General features: G+C 38.8%; 1 protein-coding gene across 4 annotated transcripts in view; it reads right to left on the reverse strand.

The window, feature by feature from the left end:
- FANCG (FA complementation group G) overlaps positions 1–21,083 on the reverse strand; it is a 151,044-nt gene that overhangs the window by 92,718 nt on the left and 37,243 nt on the right. For all 4 annotated transcript variants that reach the window (XM_053701003.1, XM_053701002.1, XM_053701000.1 and 1 more), the window contains exon 8: positions 9,461–9,607. In XM_053701003.1, the coding sequence (XP_053556978.1) occupies positions 9,461–9,607 (147 nt within the window). The remainder of the gene's footprint in view (positions 1–9,460; positions 9,608–21,083) is intronic.

Here is a 21,083-nt window from a genome sequence, read left to right on the forward strand (position 1 = left end):
CAATGAGATTTTTTTAGTGAAAATTTTTCTGCAGGTCATTTTTAAACAAAATAAAATTTTAAATTAGACAGTTGCACTAAGGCACCAGTTCACCTGCAATGTGTTGGTTAACTGAAGAATAAAGCAATTTTTAATGCTTTATAATATAATTACATGCAAATTAGTTGCATACAAAAAATTAATTGTAAAATGTCTCTTGAGTAAATCTGTTTCCTTTTCTCTTGGTCTAACATAGAAATGTAGTAATAAAAAAGATGCAGTGCTCATACTAACGTCTTACATTCAGAATAAACAGCTTTGCAGACTGGGAAAGGCTAGGGGTGGGTTTGAAAAAATCTGAGAGCCAGTCAACAAGCAATGTGCTGCTGCTAATCATCATTAGTTTATCGCATTATATAATCAGTAATAGGTCACATGATCATATCACGCTACACATACAGAAACACCACTAATCATCATTAGTTTATCGCACTATGTAATCAGTAACAGGTTCAGATGATCATATCACGCTACACATACAGTAACACCACTAATCATCATCCGTCTATCGCATTATGTAATCAGTAACAGGTCACATAATCATATCATGCTACACATACAGTAACACCACTAATCATCATTAGTTTATCGCATTATGTCATCAGTAACAGGTCACATGATCATATCATGCTACACATACAGTAACACCACTAATCATCATTAGTTTATCGCATTATGTCATCAGTAACAGGTCGCATGATCATATCACACTACACATACAGTAACACTACTAATTATCATCCGTCTATCGCACTATAATCAGTAACAGGTCACATGATCATATCACGCTACACATACAGTAACACCACTAATCATCATTAGTTTATCGCATTGTGTAATCATTAACTGGTCACATGATCATAATATAATGCTACACATACAGTAACACCACTAATCATCATTAGTTTATCGCATTATGTAATCAGTAACCGGTCACATGATCATATCACGCTACACATACAGTAACACCACTAATCATCATTAGTTTATCGCATTATGTAATCAATAACAGGTCACATGATCATATCATGCTACACATACAGTAACACCACTAATCATCATTAGTTTATCGCATTATGTCATCAGTAACAGGTCACATGATCATATCACGCTACACATACAGTAACACCACTAATCATCATTAGTTTATCGCATTATGTCATCAGTAACAGGTCGCATGATCATATCACACTACACATACAGTAACACTACTAATTATCATCCGTCTATCGCACTATAATCAGTAACAGGTCATATGATCATATCACGCTACACATACAGTAACACCACTAATCATCATTAGTTTATCGCATTGTGTAATCATTAACTGGTCACATGATCATAATATAATGCTACACATACAGTAACACCACTAATCATCATTAGTTTATCGCATTATGTAATCAGTAACCGGTCACATGATCATATCATGCTACACATACAGTAACACCACTAATCATCATTAGTTTATCGCATTATGTAATCAATAACAGGTTCAGATGATCATATCACGCTACACATACAGTAACACCACTAATCATCATCAGTTTATCGCATTATGTAATCAGTAACAGGTCACATGATCATAATATAATGCTACACATACAGTAACACCACTAATCATCATCAGTTTATCGCATTATGTAATCAGTAACAGGTCACATGATCATAATATAATGCTACACATACAGTAACACCACTAATCATCATCAGTAACAGGTCACATGATCATATCACGCTACACATACAGTAACTCCACTAATCATCATCAGTTTATCGCATTATGTAATCAGTAACCGGTCACATGATCATACCACGCTACACATACAGTAACACCACTAATTATCATTAGTTTATCGCATTATATAATCAGTAACAGGTCACATGATCATATCATGCTACATATACAGTAACACCACTAATCATCAGTTTATCGCATTATGTAATCAGTAACCGGTCACATGATCATACCACGCTACACATACAGTAACACCACTAATTATCATTAGTTTATCGCATTATATAATCAGTAACAGGTCACATGATCATATCATGCTACATATACAGTAACACCACTAATCATCAGTTTATCGCATTATGTAATCAGTAACAGGTCACATGATCATATCATGCTACACATACAGTAACACCACTAATCATCATCAGTAACAGGTCACAGGATAATATCACGCTACACATACAGTAACACCACTAATTATCATTAGTTTATCGCATTATGCAATCAGTAACCGGTCACATGATCATACCACGCTACACATACAGTAACACCACCAATCATCATCAGTTCATCGCATTATGTAATCAGTAACAGGTCACATGATGATATCACGCTACACATACAGTAAAACCACTAATCATCATCAGCTCATTACATTATTATTCAGATTGGGCAAGTAATTTTAAACAACTTTCCAATTTACGTTTATCATTAAATTTGCTTTGCTCTCTTGGTATTCTTTGTTGAAAGCAAAACCTAGGTAGGCTCCAATGCTAATGTCTAAGCCCTTGAAGGCCACCACTTATTTCAATGCATTTTGACAATTTTTAACAGCTATACAGCACTAGTTCAAGTGTGCCATATAAACACCATTATACTTACTCCCATGGAGTTATTTATAAGTCAGCACTGATTGGCTAAAATGCAAGTCTGTCAAAAGAACTGAAATAAGGGGGCAATCTGCAGAGGCTTAGATACAAGGTAATTAGGGGTAAAAAGTGTATTAATACAACAGTGTTGGTTATGCACAACTGGGGAATGGATAATAAAGGGATTAGCTATTCTGCAGTAGACTGTCCCGCTGAGTTGTTTTGTTGTTGTTTTTTTGGTAATTGCAGCAACCATGTGTAATATTTTTTTCACGATTGTGAGACACAGGCATATGATAGATGTACAGTTAAAGAGACACTAAAGACATGATTCAGTTAGATAATGCAATTGTAAGGAGACTTCCATGATCAGATTGTGCAAAAGCATTTTATATGCACACTTTCTGAGGCACCAGCTCCTACTGAGCACGTCCAAGAGTTCACAGTGTATAAGAGTCTGTGATTGGCTGATGGCTGTCACATGATACAGTTATATGTACACTTTCTGAGGCACCAGCTCCTACTGAGCATGTGCAAGAGTTCACAGTGTATAAGAGTCTGTGATTGGCTGATGGCTCTCCTGATACAAGGGGTCATCAAATTGAAATAAATTATCAAATTTGTCAGAAAAAAAAAATCTACTGCTCTTATAAAAACATAATTTATGCTTACCTGATAAATTTCTTTCTCCTGTAGTGTGGTCAGTCCACGGGTCATCATTACTTGTGGGATATTTGCTCCTCCCCAACAGGAAGTGCAAGAGGATCACCCAAGCAAAGCTGCTATATAGCTCCTCCCCTCTACGTCACACCCAGTCATTCGACCGAGAACCAATGAGAAAGGAGAAGCTAAAGGGTGCAGTGGTGACTGGAGTATAATTTAAAAATTTAGACCTGCCATAAAAAACAGGGCGGGCCGTGGACTGACCACACTACAGGAGAAAGGAATTTATCAGGTAAGCATAAATTATGTTTTCTCCTGTTAAGTGTGGTCAGTCCACGGGTCATCATTACTTGTGGGATACCAATACCAAAGCTAAAGTACACGGATGACGGGAGGGACAGGCAGGATCTTTATACGGAAGGAACCACTGCCTGAAGAACCTTTCTCCCAAAAACAGCCTCCGAAGAAGCAAAAGTGTCAAATTTGGAAAATTTGGAAAAAGTATGAAGCGAAGACCAAGTTGCAGCCTTGCAAATCTGTTCAACAGAGGCCTCATTCTTAAAGGCCCAAGTGGAAGCCACAGCTCTAGTGGAATGAGCTGTAATTCTTTCAGGAGGCTGCTGTCCAGCAGTCTCATAAGCTAAACGTATTATGCTACGAAGCCAAAAAGAGAGAGAGGTAGCAGAAGCTTTTTGACCTCTCCTCTGACCAGAATAAACGACAAACAGGAAAGACGTTTGTCGAAAATCTTTAGTTGCCTGTAAATAAAATTTCAGGGCATGAACTACATCCAGATTGTGTAGAAGTCGTTCCTTCTTTGAAGAAGGATTTGGACACAAGGATGGAACAACAATCTCTTGATTGATATTCCTGTTAGTGACTACCTTAGGTAAGAACCCAGGTTTAGTACGCAGAACTACCTTGTCTGAGTGAAAAATCAGATAAGGAGAATCACAATGTAAGGCTGATAACTCAGAGACTCTTCGAGCCGAGGAAATAGCCATTAAAAACAGAACTTTCCAAGATAACAATTTTATATCAATGGAATGAAGGGGTTCAAACGGAACACCCTGTAAAACGTTAAGAACTAGGTTTAAACTCCATGGCGGAGCAACAGTTTTAAACACAGGCTTAATCCTGGCCAAAGCCTGACAAAAAGCCTGAACGTCTGGAACTTCTGACAGACGTTTGTGTAACAGAATGGACAGAGCTGAGATCTGTCCCTTTAAGGAACTAGCGGATAAACCCTTTTCTAAACCTTCTTGTAGAAAAGACAATATCCTAGGAATCCTAACCTTACTCCAAGAGTAACCTTTGGATTCGCACCAATATAGGTATTTACGCCATATTTTATGGTAAATCTTTCTGGTAACAGGCTTCCTAGCCTGTATTAAGGTATCAATTACTGACTCAGAAAATCCACGTTTTGATAAAAATCAAGCGTTCAATTTCCAGGCAGTCAGCTTCAGAGAAATTAGATTTTGATGTTTGAAGGGACCCTGAATCAGAAGGTCCTGTCTCAGAGGCAGAGACCAAGGTGGACAGGATGACATGTCCACTAGATCTGCATACCAGGTCCTGCGTGGCCACGCAGGCGCTATTAGAATCACCGATGCTCTCTCCTGTTTGATCCTGGCAATCAATCGAGGAAGCATCGGGAAGGGCGGAAACACATAAGCCCTCCCGAAGGTCCAAGGTGCTGTCAAAGCATCTACCAGGGCCGCTCCCGGATCCCTGGATCTGGACCCGTAACAAGGAAGCTTGGCGTTCTGTCGAGACGCCATGAGATCTATTTCTGGTTTGCCCCAACGTCGAAGTATTTGGGCAAAGACCTCCGGATGAAGTTCCCACTCCCCCGGATGAAAAGTCTGACGACTTAGGAAATCCGCCTCCCAGTTCTCCACTCCCGGGATGTGGATTGCTGATAGATGGCAAGAGTGAGACTCTGCCCAGTGAATTATCTTTGATACTTCCATCATCGCTAGGGAGCTTCTTGTCCCTCCTTGATGGTTGATGTAAGCTACAGTCGTGATGTTGTCCGACTGAAACCTGATGAACCCCCGAGTTGTTAACTGGGGCCAAGCCAGAAGGGCATTGAGAACTGCTCTCAATTCCAGAATGTTTATTGGCAGGAGACTCTCCTCCTGAGTCCATGATCCCTGAGCCTTCAGAGAATTCCAGACAGCGCCCTAACCTAGCAGGCTGGCGTCTGTTGTTACAATTGTCCAATCTGGCCTGCTGAATGGCATCCCCCTGGACAGATGTGGCCGAGAAAGCCACCATAGAAGAGAATTTCTGGTCTCTTGATCCAGATTCAGAGTAGGGGACAAATCTGAGTAATCCCCATTCCACTGACTTAGCATGCACAATTGCAGCGGTCTGAGATGTAGGCGTGCAAAGGGTACTATGTCCATTGCCGCTACCATTAAGCCGATCACCTCCATGCATTGAGCCACTGACGGGTGTTGAATGGAATGAAGGACACGGCAAGCATTTTGAAGCTTTGTTAACCTGTCTTCTGTCAGGTAGATCTTCATTTCTACAGTATCTATAAGAGTCCCCAAGAAGGGAACTCTTGTGAGTGGAAAGAGAGAACTCTTCTTTTCGTTTACCTTCCACCCATGCGATCTTAGAAATGCCAGTACTAACTCTGTATGAGACTTGGCAGTTTGAAAGCTTGAAGCTTGTATTAGAATGTCGTCTAGGTACTGAGCTACCGAAATTCCTCGCGGTCTTAGCACCGCCAGAAGAGCACCCAGAACCTTTGTGAAGATTCTTGGAGCCGTAGCCAACCCGAATGGAAGAGCTACAAACTGGTAATGCCTGTCTAGGAAGGCAAACCTTAGATACCGGTAATGATCTCTGTGAATCGGTATGTGAAGGTAAGCATCCTTTAAATCCACTGTGGTCATGTACTGACCCTTTTGGATCATGGGTAGAATTGTCCGAATAGTTTCCATTTTGAACGATGGAACTCTTAGGAATTTGTTTAGGATCTTTAAATCCAAGATTGGTCTGAAGGTTCCTTCTTTCTTGGGAACCACAAACAGATTTGAGTAAAACCCCTGTCCGTGTTCCGACCGCGGAACCGGATGGATCACTCCCATTAGTAACAGATCTTGTACACAGCGTAGAAACGCCTCTTTCTTTATTTGGTTTGTTGACAACCTTGACAGATGGAATCTCCCTTTTGGGGGAGAGGATTTGAAGTCCAGAAGATATCCCTGAGATATGATCTCTAACGCCCAGGGATCCTGGACATCTCTTGCCCAAGCCTGGGCGAAGAGAGAAAGTCTGCCCCCCACTAGATCCGTTCCCGGATCGGGGGCCCTCAATTCATGCTGTCTTAGGGGCAGCAGCAGGTTTTCTGGCCTGCTTGCCCTTGTTCCAGGACTGGTTAGGTCTCCAGCCTTGTCTGTAGCGAGCAACAGCTCCTTCCTGCTTTGGTGCAGAGGAAGTTGATGCTGCTCCTGCCTTGAAATTACGAAAGGAACGAAAATTAGACTGTCTAGCCCTAGGTTTGGCTCTGTCTTGAGGCAGGGCATGGCCTTTACCTCCTGTAATGTCAGCGATAATTTCTTTCAAACCGGGCCTGAATAAGGTCTGCCCTTTGAAAGGTATGTTAAGTAACTTAGATTAGGTATGTTAAGTAACTTCGCCTGAATGGCGAATCCGGAATTCTTAGCCGTAAGTTTAGTTAAATGTACTACGGCATCTGAAACAAATGAATTAGCTAGCTTAAGTGTTTTAAGCCTGTTTGAAATTTCCTCTATAGTTATTGAGTCAAGAGTCTCTTCCAGGGACTCGGACCAAAAAGCGGCCGCGGCCGTGACAGACGCAATACATGCAAGGGGTTGCAATATAAAACCTTGTTGAACAAACATTTTCTTAAGGTAACCCTCTAATTTTTTATCCATTGGATCTGAAAAGGCACAGCTATCCTCCACCGGGATAGTGGTACGCTTAGCCAGAGTAGAAACCGCTCCCTCCACCTTAGGGATCGTCTGCCATAAGTCCCGTGTGGTGGCGTCTATTGGAAACATTTTTCTAAATACAGGAGGGGGGGAAAAGGGTACACCGGGCCTATCCCACTCCTTAGTAATTATCTCTGTAAGCCTCTTAGGTATAGGAAATACGTCAGTACTCGCCGGTACCGCATAGTATCTATCCAGCCTACATAATTTCTCTGGGATTGCAACGGTGTTACAATCATTCAGAGCCGCTAATACCTCCCCTAGCAGTACGCGGAGGTTTTCAAGCTTAAACTTAAAATTAGAAATGTCTGAATCCACTCTATTGGGATCAGAACCGTCACCTGCAGATTGAAGCTCTCCGTCCTCATGTTCCGCATACTGTGACGCAGTATCTGACATGGCCCTATTATTATCAGCGCACTCTGTTCTCACCCCAGAGTGGTCACGCTTCCCTCTAAGTTCTGGTAATTTAGACAAAACTTCAGTCATAACATTAGCCATGTCCTGCAATGTGATTTGTAATGGCCGCCCTGAAGTACCCGGCGTTACAATATCACGCACCTCCCGAGCGGGAGATGCAGGTACTGACACGTGAGGGGAGTTAGTCGGCATAACTTTCCTCTCGTTGTCTGGTGAATGATGTTCAATTTGTACAGATTGACTTTTATTTAAAGTAGCATCAATGCAATTAGTACATAAATTTCTATTGGGCTCCACTTTGGCTTTAGCACATATAGCACAGAGATATTCCTCTGAGTCAGACATGTTTAACACACTAGCAATTAAACCAGCAAACTTGGAAATACCTTTCAATTCAATTTACAAATAGTATGCAAAAAACGTACTGTGCCTTTAAGAAGCACAGAAAGTTATGACAGTTGAGTAACAATAAAACGGATAAACTATAAAATCAAATTCTTTCCGGTAAAAATACAATTTTAGCCAAGGATTGCCCCCATTAGTAATGGATAACTAACCCTTCAATAGCAGAAAAAAATGTACAGAATATAACGTTTTTTATCACAGTCAAAGCACAATCTCACAGGTCTGCTGTGAGTGATTACCTCCCTCAAAATAACTTTTGAAGACCCTTGAGCTCTGTAGAGACGAACCGGATCATGCAGGGAAGAAAAACAGACTTGTGACTGAATTTCTGATGCGTAGTAAAAGCGCCAAATTAAGCCCCTCCCCCTCACACACAACAGTGAGGGAGATCAGAAAACTGTCTTAAATTAAATAAAATGCCCGCCAAGTGGATAAAAATAGTGCCCAAAACAATTTTTCACCCAGTACCTCAGAAAATTAAACGATTTAACATGCCAGCAAAACGTTTAACATCAAATAAATGAATTGTCATAGAAAGCCTGCTGCTAGTCGTTCTCACTGCAAGATAGGCTAAAGTTTTATGCATACAGTATTATTCCAGTGAAGTGCCATTCCCCAGAATACTGAAGTGAAAATATACATACATGACAGCCTGATACCAGTTGCTACTACTGCATTTAAGGCTGAACTTACATTATATAGGTATTGGCAGTATTTTCTAGTCAATTCCATTCCTCAGAAAATAATATGCTGCTACATACCTCTTTGCAGGTGAACCTGCCCGCTGTCCCCTGATCTGAAGTTTACCTCACTCCTCAGATGGCCGAGAACAGCAATATGATCTTAACTACTCCGGTTAAAATCATACAGAAACTCAAGTAGATTCTTCTTCAAATTCTCCCTGAGAAGGAACAACACACTCCGGTGCTGTTTTAAAATAACAAACTTTTGATTGAAGTTATAAAAACTAAGTATAATCACCACAGTCCTCTCACACATCCTATCTATTAGTTGGGTGCAAGAGAATGACTGGGTGTGACGTAGAGGGGAGGAGCTATATAGCAGCTTTGCTTGGGTGATCCTCTTGCACTTCCTGTTGGGGAGGAGCAAATATCCCACAAGTAATGATGACCCGTGGACTGACCACACTTAACAGGAGAAATTCACAATAAGTTCTATTGCATTTTCTTTTAATTATGCATGTGTTGATTATGTAATGGTCATGTAATAGCACACATGTATCCAATTAACTGCAACAAATACAAAAATATTTTACTATTAATTACCTGCCCCGATTCACAAAAGTTTAATTTTGACTTCTCACGTTTTTTTACTGTTTTAGCGTAGCTTACCTTATGAAGCAAACACAGAGCGTCCAGCTCAGCATCCGTCTTGCCCATGTGCTTGTACACCTGAGAGCTGAGGTACAGACCTGACAAGCATCTGAAATCTGCCTGCAGAGCTTGCTTCCAGTACTGAAGAGCAGTCTGATACCTTGTCTGAAGAAGATATCACAGTATGAAACATAGGGACTGTAAACAGTATGAGATTGTAATATGAAGAGCAGTCTGATACCTTGCCTGAAGATATCACAGTATAAAACATAGGGACAGTAAACAGTATGAGATTGTAATATGAAGAGCAGTCTGATACCTTGTCTGAAGAAGATATAACAGAGTGAAACATAGGGACTGTAAACAGTATGAGAATGTAATATGAAGAGCAGTCTGATACCTTGACTGAAGAAGATATCACAGTATAAAACATAGGGACAGTAAACAGTATGAGATTGTAATATGAAGAGCAGTCTGATACCTTGTCTGAAGAAGATTTAACAGAGTAAAACATAGGGACTGTAAACAGTATGAGTTTGTAATATGAAGAGCAGTCTGATACCTTGACTGAAGAAGATATAACAGAGTGAAACATAGGGACAGTAAACAGTATGAGATTGTAATATGAAGAGCAGTCTGATACCTTGTCTGAAGAAGATATCACAGTATGAAACATAGGGACAGTAAACAGTATGAGATTGTAATATGAAGATCAGTCTGATACCTTGTCTGAAGAAGATATAACAGAGCGAAACAAAGGGACTGTAAACAGTATGAGATTGTAATATGAAGAGCAGTCTGATACCTTGTCTGAAGAAGATATCACAGTATAAAACATAGGGACAGTAAACAGTATGAGACTGTAATATGAAGAGCAGCCTGATACCTTGTCTGAAGAAGATATCACAGTATGAAACATAGGGACTGTAAACAGTATGAGATTGTAATATGAAGAGCAGCCTGATACCTTGTCTGAAGAAGATATCACAGTATGAAACATAGGGACTGTAAACAGTATGAGATTGTAATATGAAGAGCAGTCTGATACCTTGTCTGAAGAAGATATCACAGTATAAAACATAGGGACAGTAAACAGTATGAGACTGTAATATGAAGAGCAGCCTGATACCTTGTCTGAAGAAGATATCCCAGTATGAAACATAGGGACTGTAAACAGTATGAGATTGTAATATGAAGAGCAGCCTGATACCTTGTCTGAAGAAGATATCACAGTATGAAACATAGGGACTGTAAACAGTATGAGATTGTAATATGAAGATTAGTCTGATACCTTGTCTGAAGAAGATTTAACAGAGCGAAACATAGGGACTGTAAACAGTATGAGATTGTAATATGAAGAGCAGTCTGATACCTTGCCTGAAGATATCACAGTATAAAACATAGGGACAGTAAACAGTATGAGATTGTAATATGAAGAGCAGTCTGATACCTTGTCTGAAGAAGATTTAACAGAGTGAAACATAGGGACTGTAAACAGTATGAGATTGTAATATGAAGAGCAGTCTGATACCTTGACTGAAGAAGATATCACAGTATAAAACATAGGGACAGTAAACAGTATGAGACTGTAATATGAAGAGCAGTCTGATACCTTGACTGAAGAAGATATCACAGTATAAAACATAGGGACAGTAAACAGTATGAGACTGTAATATGAAGAGCAGCCTGATACCTTGACTGAAGAAGATATCACAGTATAAAACATAGGGACAGTAAACAGTATGAGACTGTAATATGAAGAGCAGCCTGATACCTTGTCTGAAGAAGATATAACAGAGTGAAACATAGGGACAGTAAACAGTATGAGACTAATATGAAGAACAGTCTGATACCTTGTCTGAAGAAGATATAACAGAGCGAAACAAAGGGACTGTAAACAGTATGAGATTGTAATATGAAGAGCAGTCTGATACCTTGTCTGAAGAAGATATCACAGTATAAAACATAGGGACAGTAAACAGTATGAGACTGTAATATGAAGAGCAGTCTGATACCTTGTCTGAAGAAGATATCACAGTATGAAATATAGGGATAGTAAACAGTATGAGATTGTAATATGAAGATCAGTCTGATACCTTGTCTGAAGAAGATTTAACAGAGCGAAACATAGGGACAGTAAACAGTATGAGATTGTAATATGAAGAGCAGTCTGATTCCTTGTCTGAAGAAGATTTAACAGAGCGAAACATAGGGACAGTAAACAGTATGAGATTGTAATATGAAGATCAGTCTGATACCTTGTCTGAAGAAGATTTAACAGAGCGAAACATAGGGACAGTAAACAGTATGAGATTGTAATATGAAGATCAGTCTGATACCTTGTCTGAAGAAGATTTAACAGAGCGAAACATAGGGACAGTAAACAGTATGAGATTGTAATATGAAGATCAGTCTGATACCTTGTCTGAAGAAGATTTAACAGAGCGAAACATAGGGACAGTAAACAGTATGAGATTGTAATATGAAGATCAGTCTGATACCTTGTCTGAAGAAGATTTAACAGAGCGAAACATAGGGACAGTAAACAGTATGAGATTGTAATATGAAGAGCAGCCTGATACCTTGACTGAAGAAGATATCACAGTATAAAACATAGGGACAGTAAACAGTATGAGACTGTAATATGAAGAGCAGTCTGATACCTTGTCTGAAGAAGATATCACAGTATGAAATATAGGGATAGTAAACAGTATGAGATTGTAATATGAAGATCAGTCTGATACCTTGTCTGAAGAAGATTTAACAGAGCGAAACATAGGGACAGTAAACAGTATGAGATTGTAATATGAAGATCAGTCTGATACCTTGTCTGAAGAAGATTTAACAGAGCGAAACATAGGGACAGTAAACAGTATGAGATTGTAATATGAAGAGCAGCCTGATACCTTGTCTGAAGAAGATATCACAGTATGAAACAAAGGGCTGTAAACAGTATGAGATTGTAATATGAAGATCAGTCTGATACCTTGTCTGAAGAAGATATCACAGTATAAAACATAGGGACTGTAAACAGTATGAGATTGTAATATGAAGATTAGTCTGATACCTTGTCTGAAGAAGATTTAACAGAGCGAAACATAGGGACAGTAAACAGTATGAGATTGTAATATGAAGAGCAGCCTGATACCTTGTCTGAAGAAGATTTAACAGAGCGAAACATAGGGACAGTAAACAGTATGAGATTGTAATATGAAGAACAGTCTGATACCTTGTCTGAAGAAGATATCACAGAGTGAAACAAAGGGACTGTAAACAGTATGAGATTGTAATATGAAGAGCAGTCTGATACCTTGTCTGAAGAAGATATCACAGTATGAAACATAGGGACTGTAAACAGTATGAGATTGTAATATGAAGATTAGTCTGATACCTTGTCTGAAGAAGATTTAACAGAGCGAAACATAGGGACAGTAAACAGTATGAGATTGTAATATGAAGAGCAGCCTGATACCTTGTCTGAAGAAGATTTAACAGAGCGAAACATAGGGACAGTAAACAGTATGAGATTGTAATATGAAGAACAGTCTGATACCTTGTCTGAAGAAGATATCACAGAGTGAAACAAAGGGACTGTAAACAGTATGAGATTGTAATATGAAGAGCAGTCTGATACCTTGTCTGAAGAAGATATCACAGTATGAAACATAGGGATAATAAACAGTATGATATTTTAATATGAAGAGCAGTCTGTTTCATACTGTGATATCTTCTTCAGACAAGGTATCAAAGGGACAGTAAACAGTATGAGATTGTAATATGAAATGTTTAATTATGTGCAGCAAAAGCAAAAACGAAATGCAATATTTTTTCATTATTTATATTGTTCTCCTTTCCTGTAAATTGAAATTGTTAGGTTTTCCACTCCTGAGACTTGAAAGTGCACACTGCAACTTCACCAGCCTTACCCTGTCAAATATCTGTTCCCAATTAGCTTTTTATATTAAACTTACCTGAACTGACAGTGTAAGGCTAAAACTCTCATTTGAAATATGAATTATGATTAAAGGATCTATCCATTGCAAATATAACATGCTCTAATTTGCTAGCACATGTCATTTTGCACTATTCAGGCTCCAACGCTGTGTGTTTAACTCTCACAAAGGGGTTTAACACAGTTAGAGCAGCAAGCACTGCAGGTGCCGAGCTGAACACAGCTGGTTATTGACAGGGTTGTGCGACTTCTGCTGCTGATTGACTTACTGGCTGTTTCCTACTTGGGGCCAGCAGTGCTCTATGGCTCCTAAGCAGGACTTTAACTTTGCAGGGGTGAAACACAGAGTTGGAGCATAAATAGTGCAAAAACTGAATTCGGTAACAAACTGGAGCATATTTGCACTAGGATGTCCCTTTGATGAAAACAGCATTTCTTCTCAGCCAGGGGTTGACAAATTTATATTAGACTTAGTAGCAAGATATACACATATCATGAGCCAGACATGTAAAATACATATACAATCATTTCTAAAGTTACAAATCAGAAGTAAAATTCTACGAACAATGGCTCTCTGGATTTGTTGGGCAATAAACTGCACTTATTATTCTCCTGTGCCTGTGGAATTAACAATAAATAGTCTATAGAACAAAAATAAATATTTTTATTGTAAGTCTTTGCATGATACACTAAGGGTACATGGTTAGATTCAAAAGTCTATGGGCCCAATTCTATAAGGAATCTCTCCAATAATATTAAGCCTCCGTCCTAATTCTATAGAGGCAGCTTTTACCTTGAGTCCAGTGTGACTCACAAAGGGGCATTCCCTGCTTTTACGTTCGTGAAGGAGATGCATATGTTAAGGCCTCACAAAAATTGTATTGTTAAAAATCATATAAAACTAATGGATGAAAAACAAATAAAAATATGTAGTCAACAAATTGTATTTTTTAATCGCTTTAAAGGGACAGTCTAGTCAAAAATTTACTTTCATGATTCAGATAGGGCATGTCATTTTAAACAACTTTCCAATTTACTTTTATAATCAATTTTACTTTGTTCTCTTGGTATTCTTTGTTGAAAGTAAAACTAGGTAGGCTCATATGCTAATTTCTTAGCCTTTGAAGGCCGCCTCTTATCTGAATGCATTTTTACATTTTGTCACAACTAGAGGGAGTTAGTTCATATGTGCTATATAGATAACATTGTGCTCACACCTGTGGAGTTAACTAGGAGGCAGTACTGATTGGCTAAAATGCACGTCTGTCAAAAGCACTGAAAATAAGGGGGCAGTCTGCAGGGACTTAGATACAAGGTAATCACAGAGGTAAAAAACATTAATATAACTGTTGGTTATGCAAAACTGAGGAATAGGTAATAAAGGGATTATCTATCATTTTAAATAATAAAAATTCTGGTGTAGATTGTCCCTCTAAAACTCATAACAAAATTGTTCTGCAAAAACATAATTTATGTAAGAACTTACCTGATAAATTCATTTCTTTCATATTGGCAAGAGTCCATGAGCTAGTGACGTATGGGATATACAATCCTACTAGGAGGGGCAAAGTTTCCCAAACCTCAAAATGCCTATAAATACACCCCTCACCACACCAACAATTCAGTTTAACGAATAGCCAAGTAGTGGGGTGATAAAGAAAGCAGTAAAAAGCATCAACAAAGAAATTTGGAAATAATTGTGCTTTATACAAAAAAATCATAACCACCATAAAAAGGGTGGGTCTCATGGACTCTTGCCAATATGAAAGAAATTAATTTATCAGGTAAGTTCTTACATAAATTATGTTTTCTTTCATGTAATTGGCAAGAGTCCATGAGCTAATGACGTATGGGATAGCAATACCCAAGATGTGGAACTCCACGCAAGAGTCACTAGAGAGGGAGGGATAAAATAATAACAGCCATTTTGTGCTGAAAAAAATAAATCCACAACCCAAAATATAAGTCTATTCTCATAATGAAAAGAAAAAACTCAAACATAAGCAGAGGAATCAAACTGAAACAGCTGCCTGAAAAACCTTTCTACCAAAAACTGCTTCCGAAGAAGCAAATACATCAAAAACTGTAGAATTTAGTAAATGTATGCAAAGAAGACCAGGTTGCTGCTTTGAAAATCTGATCAACTAAAGCTTTATTCTTAAAAGCCCATGAAGTGGAGAATGATCTAGTAGAATGACCTGTAATTCTCTGAGGCGGGGCTTGACCCAACTCCAAATAAGCTTGATGAATCAAAAGCTTTAACCATGATGCCAAGGAAACGGCAGAAGTCTTCTGACCTTTCCTAGATAACAAATAGACTATAAGTCTTCCTGAAATCTTTAGTAGCTTCAACATACTATTTCAAAGTTCTTACCACATCCAAAGAATGTAAGGATTTCTCCAAAGAATTCTTAGGATTAGGACACAAGGAAGGGACAACAATTTCTCTATTAATGTTGTCAGAATTCACAACCTTAGGTAAGAATTTAAATGAAGTCCGCAAAACCGCCTTATCCTGATGAAAAATCAGAAAAGGAGATTCACAAGAAAGAGCAGATAATTCAGAAACTCTTCTAGCAGAAGAGATGGCCAAAAGGATCAGCACTTTCCAAGAAAGTAGTTTAATGTCCAAATAATGCATAGGCTCAAATGGAGGAGCCTGTAAAGCCTTCAAAACCAAATTAAGACTCCAAGGAGGAGAGATTGATTTAATGACAGGCTTGATATGAACCAAAGCCTGTACAAAACAGTGAATATCAGGAAGCTTAGCAATCTTTCTGTGAAATAAGACAGAAAGAGCAGAGATTTGTCCCTTCAAGGAACTTGCAGACAAACCCTTATCCAAACCATCCTGAAGAAACTGTACAATTCTAGGAATTCTGAAAGAATGCCAATTGAATTTAGGAGAAGAACACCATGAAATATAAGTCTCCCAAACTCGATAATAAATCTTTCTAGAAACAGATTTACGAGCTTGTAACATAGTACTAATCACTGAGTCAGAGAAACCTCTATGACTAAGCACTAGGCGTTCAATTTCCATACCTTCAAATTTAATAATTTGAGATCCTGATGGAAAAACGGACCTTGAAACAGAAGGTCCGGCCTTAATGGAAGAGGCCAAGGTTGGCAACTGGACATCCGAACAAGATCCGCATACCAAAACCTGTGAGGCCTTGCTGGAGCTACCAGCAATACAAACGACTGTTCCATGATGATTTTGGAGATCACTCTTGGAAGAAGAACTAGAGGCGGGAAAATATAAGCAAGTTGGTAACACCAAGGAAGTGTCAATGCATCCACTGCTTCCGCCTGAAGATCCCTGGACAGGTACCTAGGAAGTTTCTTGTATAGATGAGAAGCCATCAGATCTATTTCTGGAAGACCCCACATCTGAACAATCTGAGAAAACACATCTGGATGGAGGGACCACTCCCCCGAATGTAAAGTCTGATGGCTGAGAAAATCCGCTTCCCAATTGTCTACACCTGGGATATGTACCGCAGAAATTAGACAAGAGCTGGATTCCGCCCAAGAAAGTATTTGAGATACTTCAATCATAGCTAGGGGACTGAGTCCCACCCTGATGATTGACATATGCCACAGCTGTGATATTGTCTGTCTGAAAGCAAATGAACGGTTCTCTCTTCAACAGAGGCCAAGCCTGAAGAGCCCTGAAAATATTGATTGGTAATCTCGCCTCTTTTCCAAACCCCTTGTGCTGTCAGAGATCCCCAAACAGCTCCCCAACCTGAAAGACTTGCATCTGTTGTGATCACAGTCCAGGTTGGACGAACCAAAGAGGCCCCTAGAACTATACGATGGTGATCTAACCACCAAGTCAGAGATAGTCGAACATTGGGATTTAAGGATATTGATTGTGATATCCTTGTATAATCCCTGCACCATTGATTCAGCATACAAAGCTGGAGAGGTCTCATATGAAAACGAGCAAAGGGGATCGCATCCGATGCTGCAGTCATGAGACCTAAAACTTCCATGCACATAGCTACTGAAGGGAATGATTGAGACTGAAGGTTCCAACAAGCTTAAACCAATTTTAATTGTCTCTTGTCTGTTAGAGACAGAGTCATGGACACTGAATCTATCTGGAAACCTAAAAAGGTGACCCTTGTCTGAGGAGTCAAGGAACTTTTTGGTAAATTGATCCTCCAACCATGTCTTTGAAGAAACAACATTAGTTGATTCGTGTGAGATTCTGCAGAATGTAAAGACTGAGCTAGTACCAAGATATCGTCTAAATAAGGAAACACCGCAATACCCCGTTCTTTGATTACAGAGAGTAGGACACCGAGAACCTTTGAAAAGAGTCTTGGAGCGGTCGCTAGGCCAAAAGGAAGAGCGACTAATTTGTAATGCTTGTCTAGAAAAGAGAATCTCAGAAACTGATAATGATCTGGATGAATCGAAATATGAAGAAATGCATCCTGTAAGTCTATTGTGGACATATAATGCCCTTGCTGAACAAAAGGCAGAATAGTCCTTATAGTCACCATTTTGAAAGTTGGTACTCTTACATAACGATTCAAAATTTTCAGATCCAGAACTGGTCTGAATGAATTTTCTTTCTTTTGGACAATGAATAGATTTGAATAAAACCCCAGACCCTGTTCCTGAAACGGAACTGGCATGATTACCCCTGATAACTCCAGGTCTGAAACACACTTCAGGAAAGCTTGAGCCTTTACTGGGTTTGCTGGAATTCGTGAGAGAAAAAAAATCTTCTCACAGGCGGTCTTACTCTGAATCCTATTCTGTACCCCTGAGAGACAATACTCTGAATCCATTGATTTTGAACCGAATTGGTCCAAACATCTTTGAAAAATCTTAATCTGCCCCCTACCAGCTGAGCTGGAATGAGGGCCGCACCTTCATGCGGACTTGGGGGCTGGCTTTGATCTCTTAAATGGCTTGGATTTATTCCAATTTTAGGAAGGCTTCCAATTGGAAACAGATTGCTTGGGGGAAGGATTAGGTTTCTGTTTCTTATTTTGTCGAAAGGAACGAAAACGGTTAGAAGCTTTAGATTTACCCTTAAGTCTTTTATCCTGAGGCAAAAAAACTCCCTTCCCCCCAGTGACAGTTGAAATTATTGAATCCAGCTGAGAACCAAATAACTTATTACCTTGGAAAGAAAGAGATAGCAATCTGGACTTAGAAGTCATGTCAGCATTCCAAGATTTAAGCCACAAAGCTCTTCTAGCTAAAATAGCTAAAGACATCGATTTAACATCAATTTTGATGATATCAAAAATGGCATCACAAATAAAATTATTAGCATGTTGAATTAAGTTAACAATGCTAGACAATTCAGAATCCAATACTTGTTGCGCTAAAGTCTCCAACCAAAAAGTTGAAGCAGCTGCAACATCAGCCAAAGAAATTGCAGGCCTGAGAAGATGACCTAAATATAAATAGGCTTTCCTTAGATAAAATTCAAGATTCCTATCTAAAGGATCTTTAAAATAAGTACTATCTTCCGTAGGAATAGTAGTACGTTTAGCAAGAGTAGAGATAGCCCCATCAACTTTGGGGATCTTTTCCCAAATTCTAAAGTAACTGCTGGCAAAGGATATAATTTTTTAAACCTTGAAGAAGGAATAAAAGAAGTACCAGGCCTATTCCATTCCTTAGAAATCATATCAGAAATAGCATCTGGAACTGGAAAAACCTCTGGAGTAACCACAGGAGGTTTATAAACAGAATTTAAATGTTTACTAGTTTTAATATCAAGAAGTCTAGTTTCCTCCATATCCAATGTAATCAACACTTCTTTTAACAAAGAACAAATATACTCCATTTTAAATAAATAAAAAGATTTGTCAGTGTCAATATCTGAGGTAGGATCTTCTGAACCAGATAGATCCTCATCAGAGCAGGATAATTCAGCATGTTGCCGGTCATTTGAAATTTCATCAACTTTATGAGAAGTTTTAAAAGACCTTTTACGTTTATTAGAAGGCGGGATGGCAGACAAAGCCTTCTGAATCGCATCAGCAATAAAATCTTTTAAATTCACAGGTATATCTTGTGCATTAGATCTTGAGGGAACCGCAACAGGTAATTAATTACTACTGATGGATACATTCTCTGCATGTAAAAGTTTATCATGACAACTATTACAAACCACAGCTGGAGAAATAACCTCCACAAGTTTACAACAAATGCACTTAGCTTTGGTAGAACTGTTATCATGCAGCAGGGTTCCAACAGTGATTTCTGAGACTGGATCAGATTGAGACATCTTGCAAATGTAAGAGAAAAAAACAACATATAAAGCAAAATTATCAATTTCCTTATATGGCAGTTTCAGGAATGGGAAAAAATGCAAACAGCATAGCCCTCTGATAGAGAAAAAGGCAAGAGGCATATAGGAATGGGGTCTTAAATAATGAAAATATTTGGTGCCAAGTATGACGCACACAGAAAAATAATTTTTGGTGCCAATAACGTCCGGAAATGACACACTCGCGTCACAGATGACGCAACCTTGTGAAAGACTCGGCGTCAACTAAGACGCCGGAAATTACGAATTTGTGTCACTGAACGTAACTTCGTGCCAAAAAAATCTTGCGCCAAGAATGACGCAATAAATTCTGGCATTTTGCGCCCTTGCGAGCCTAATTCTGCCCGTGAATTTAAAAGACAGTCAATTGAAAAAAGAGACTAAACCCCAGGTAAGAAATACATTTTCCTAAAAAAATGCATTTCCCAGATATGAAACTGACAGTCTGCAAAAAGAAATATACTGAAAATCTGAATCATGGCAAATATAAGTACAATACATATATTTAGAACTTTATATAAATACATAAAGTGCCAAACCATAGCTGAGAGTGTCTTAAGTAATGAAAACATACTAACCAAAAGACACCCATCAGTAGTGAAACGGTTATCAGTAGAGGTAATGGAATATGAGAGTATATCGTCAAACTGAAAAGGGAGGTAGGAGATGAATGTCTACGACCGATAACATAGATCCCCGTGAGGAAAACCATTGCATTCAATAGGCGATACTCCCTTTACATCCCTCTGACAATCACTGTACTCTGAGAGGAATCGGGTTTCAAAATGCTGAGAAGCGCATATCAACGTAGAAATCTTAGCACAAACTTACTTCACCACCTCCATAGGAGGCAAAGTTTGTAAAACTGAATTGTGGGTGTGGTGAGGGGTGTATTTATAGGCATTTTGAGGTTTGGGAAACGTTGCACCTCCTGGTAGGATTGTATATCCCATACGTCACTAGCTCATGGACTCTTGCCAATTACATGAAAGAAATTATATTTTATGAAAAAATTAAAAATTTGTACAGTAGAAATCGTAATAAAACTACACTGCACATGCAAAAAAACTTTTATAATATGAAATTCAAAGAGTGTTATTTTCCTTATTATAAAATGAGTTTCCCCACCTTTGCTAGTAAGCTGAACAGGGGTGTTTCATGGGTGTGGCTGAAATTACTCCTCCAGGTCTGGCATATTATATAAATATTTTCCCCTGCAGTTCTTGCTGTTTTTTCTTGCAGATTATATACATTATATAAAAAGTGTCGAGATTGGGTCAAAATTGGCAAAACATTTATTAGCCTAACAGAAAAACACATGTATATGAAAATATTGTTTATTTCAATATACTATACACTGAAAGCAGAGTAATTGAATTTGT

This window comes from Bombina bombina, chromosome 2, assembly GCF_027579735.1.
Source record: "Bombina bombina isolate aBomBom1 chromosome 2, aBomBom1.pri, whole genome shotgun sequence".
Taxonomy (NCBI): Eukaryota; Metazoa; Chordata; class Amphibia; order Anura; family Bombinatoridae; genus Bombina; species Bombina bombina.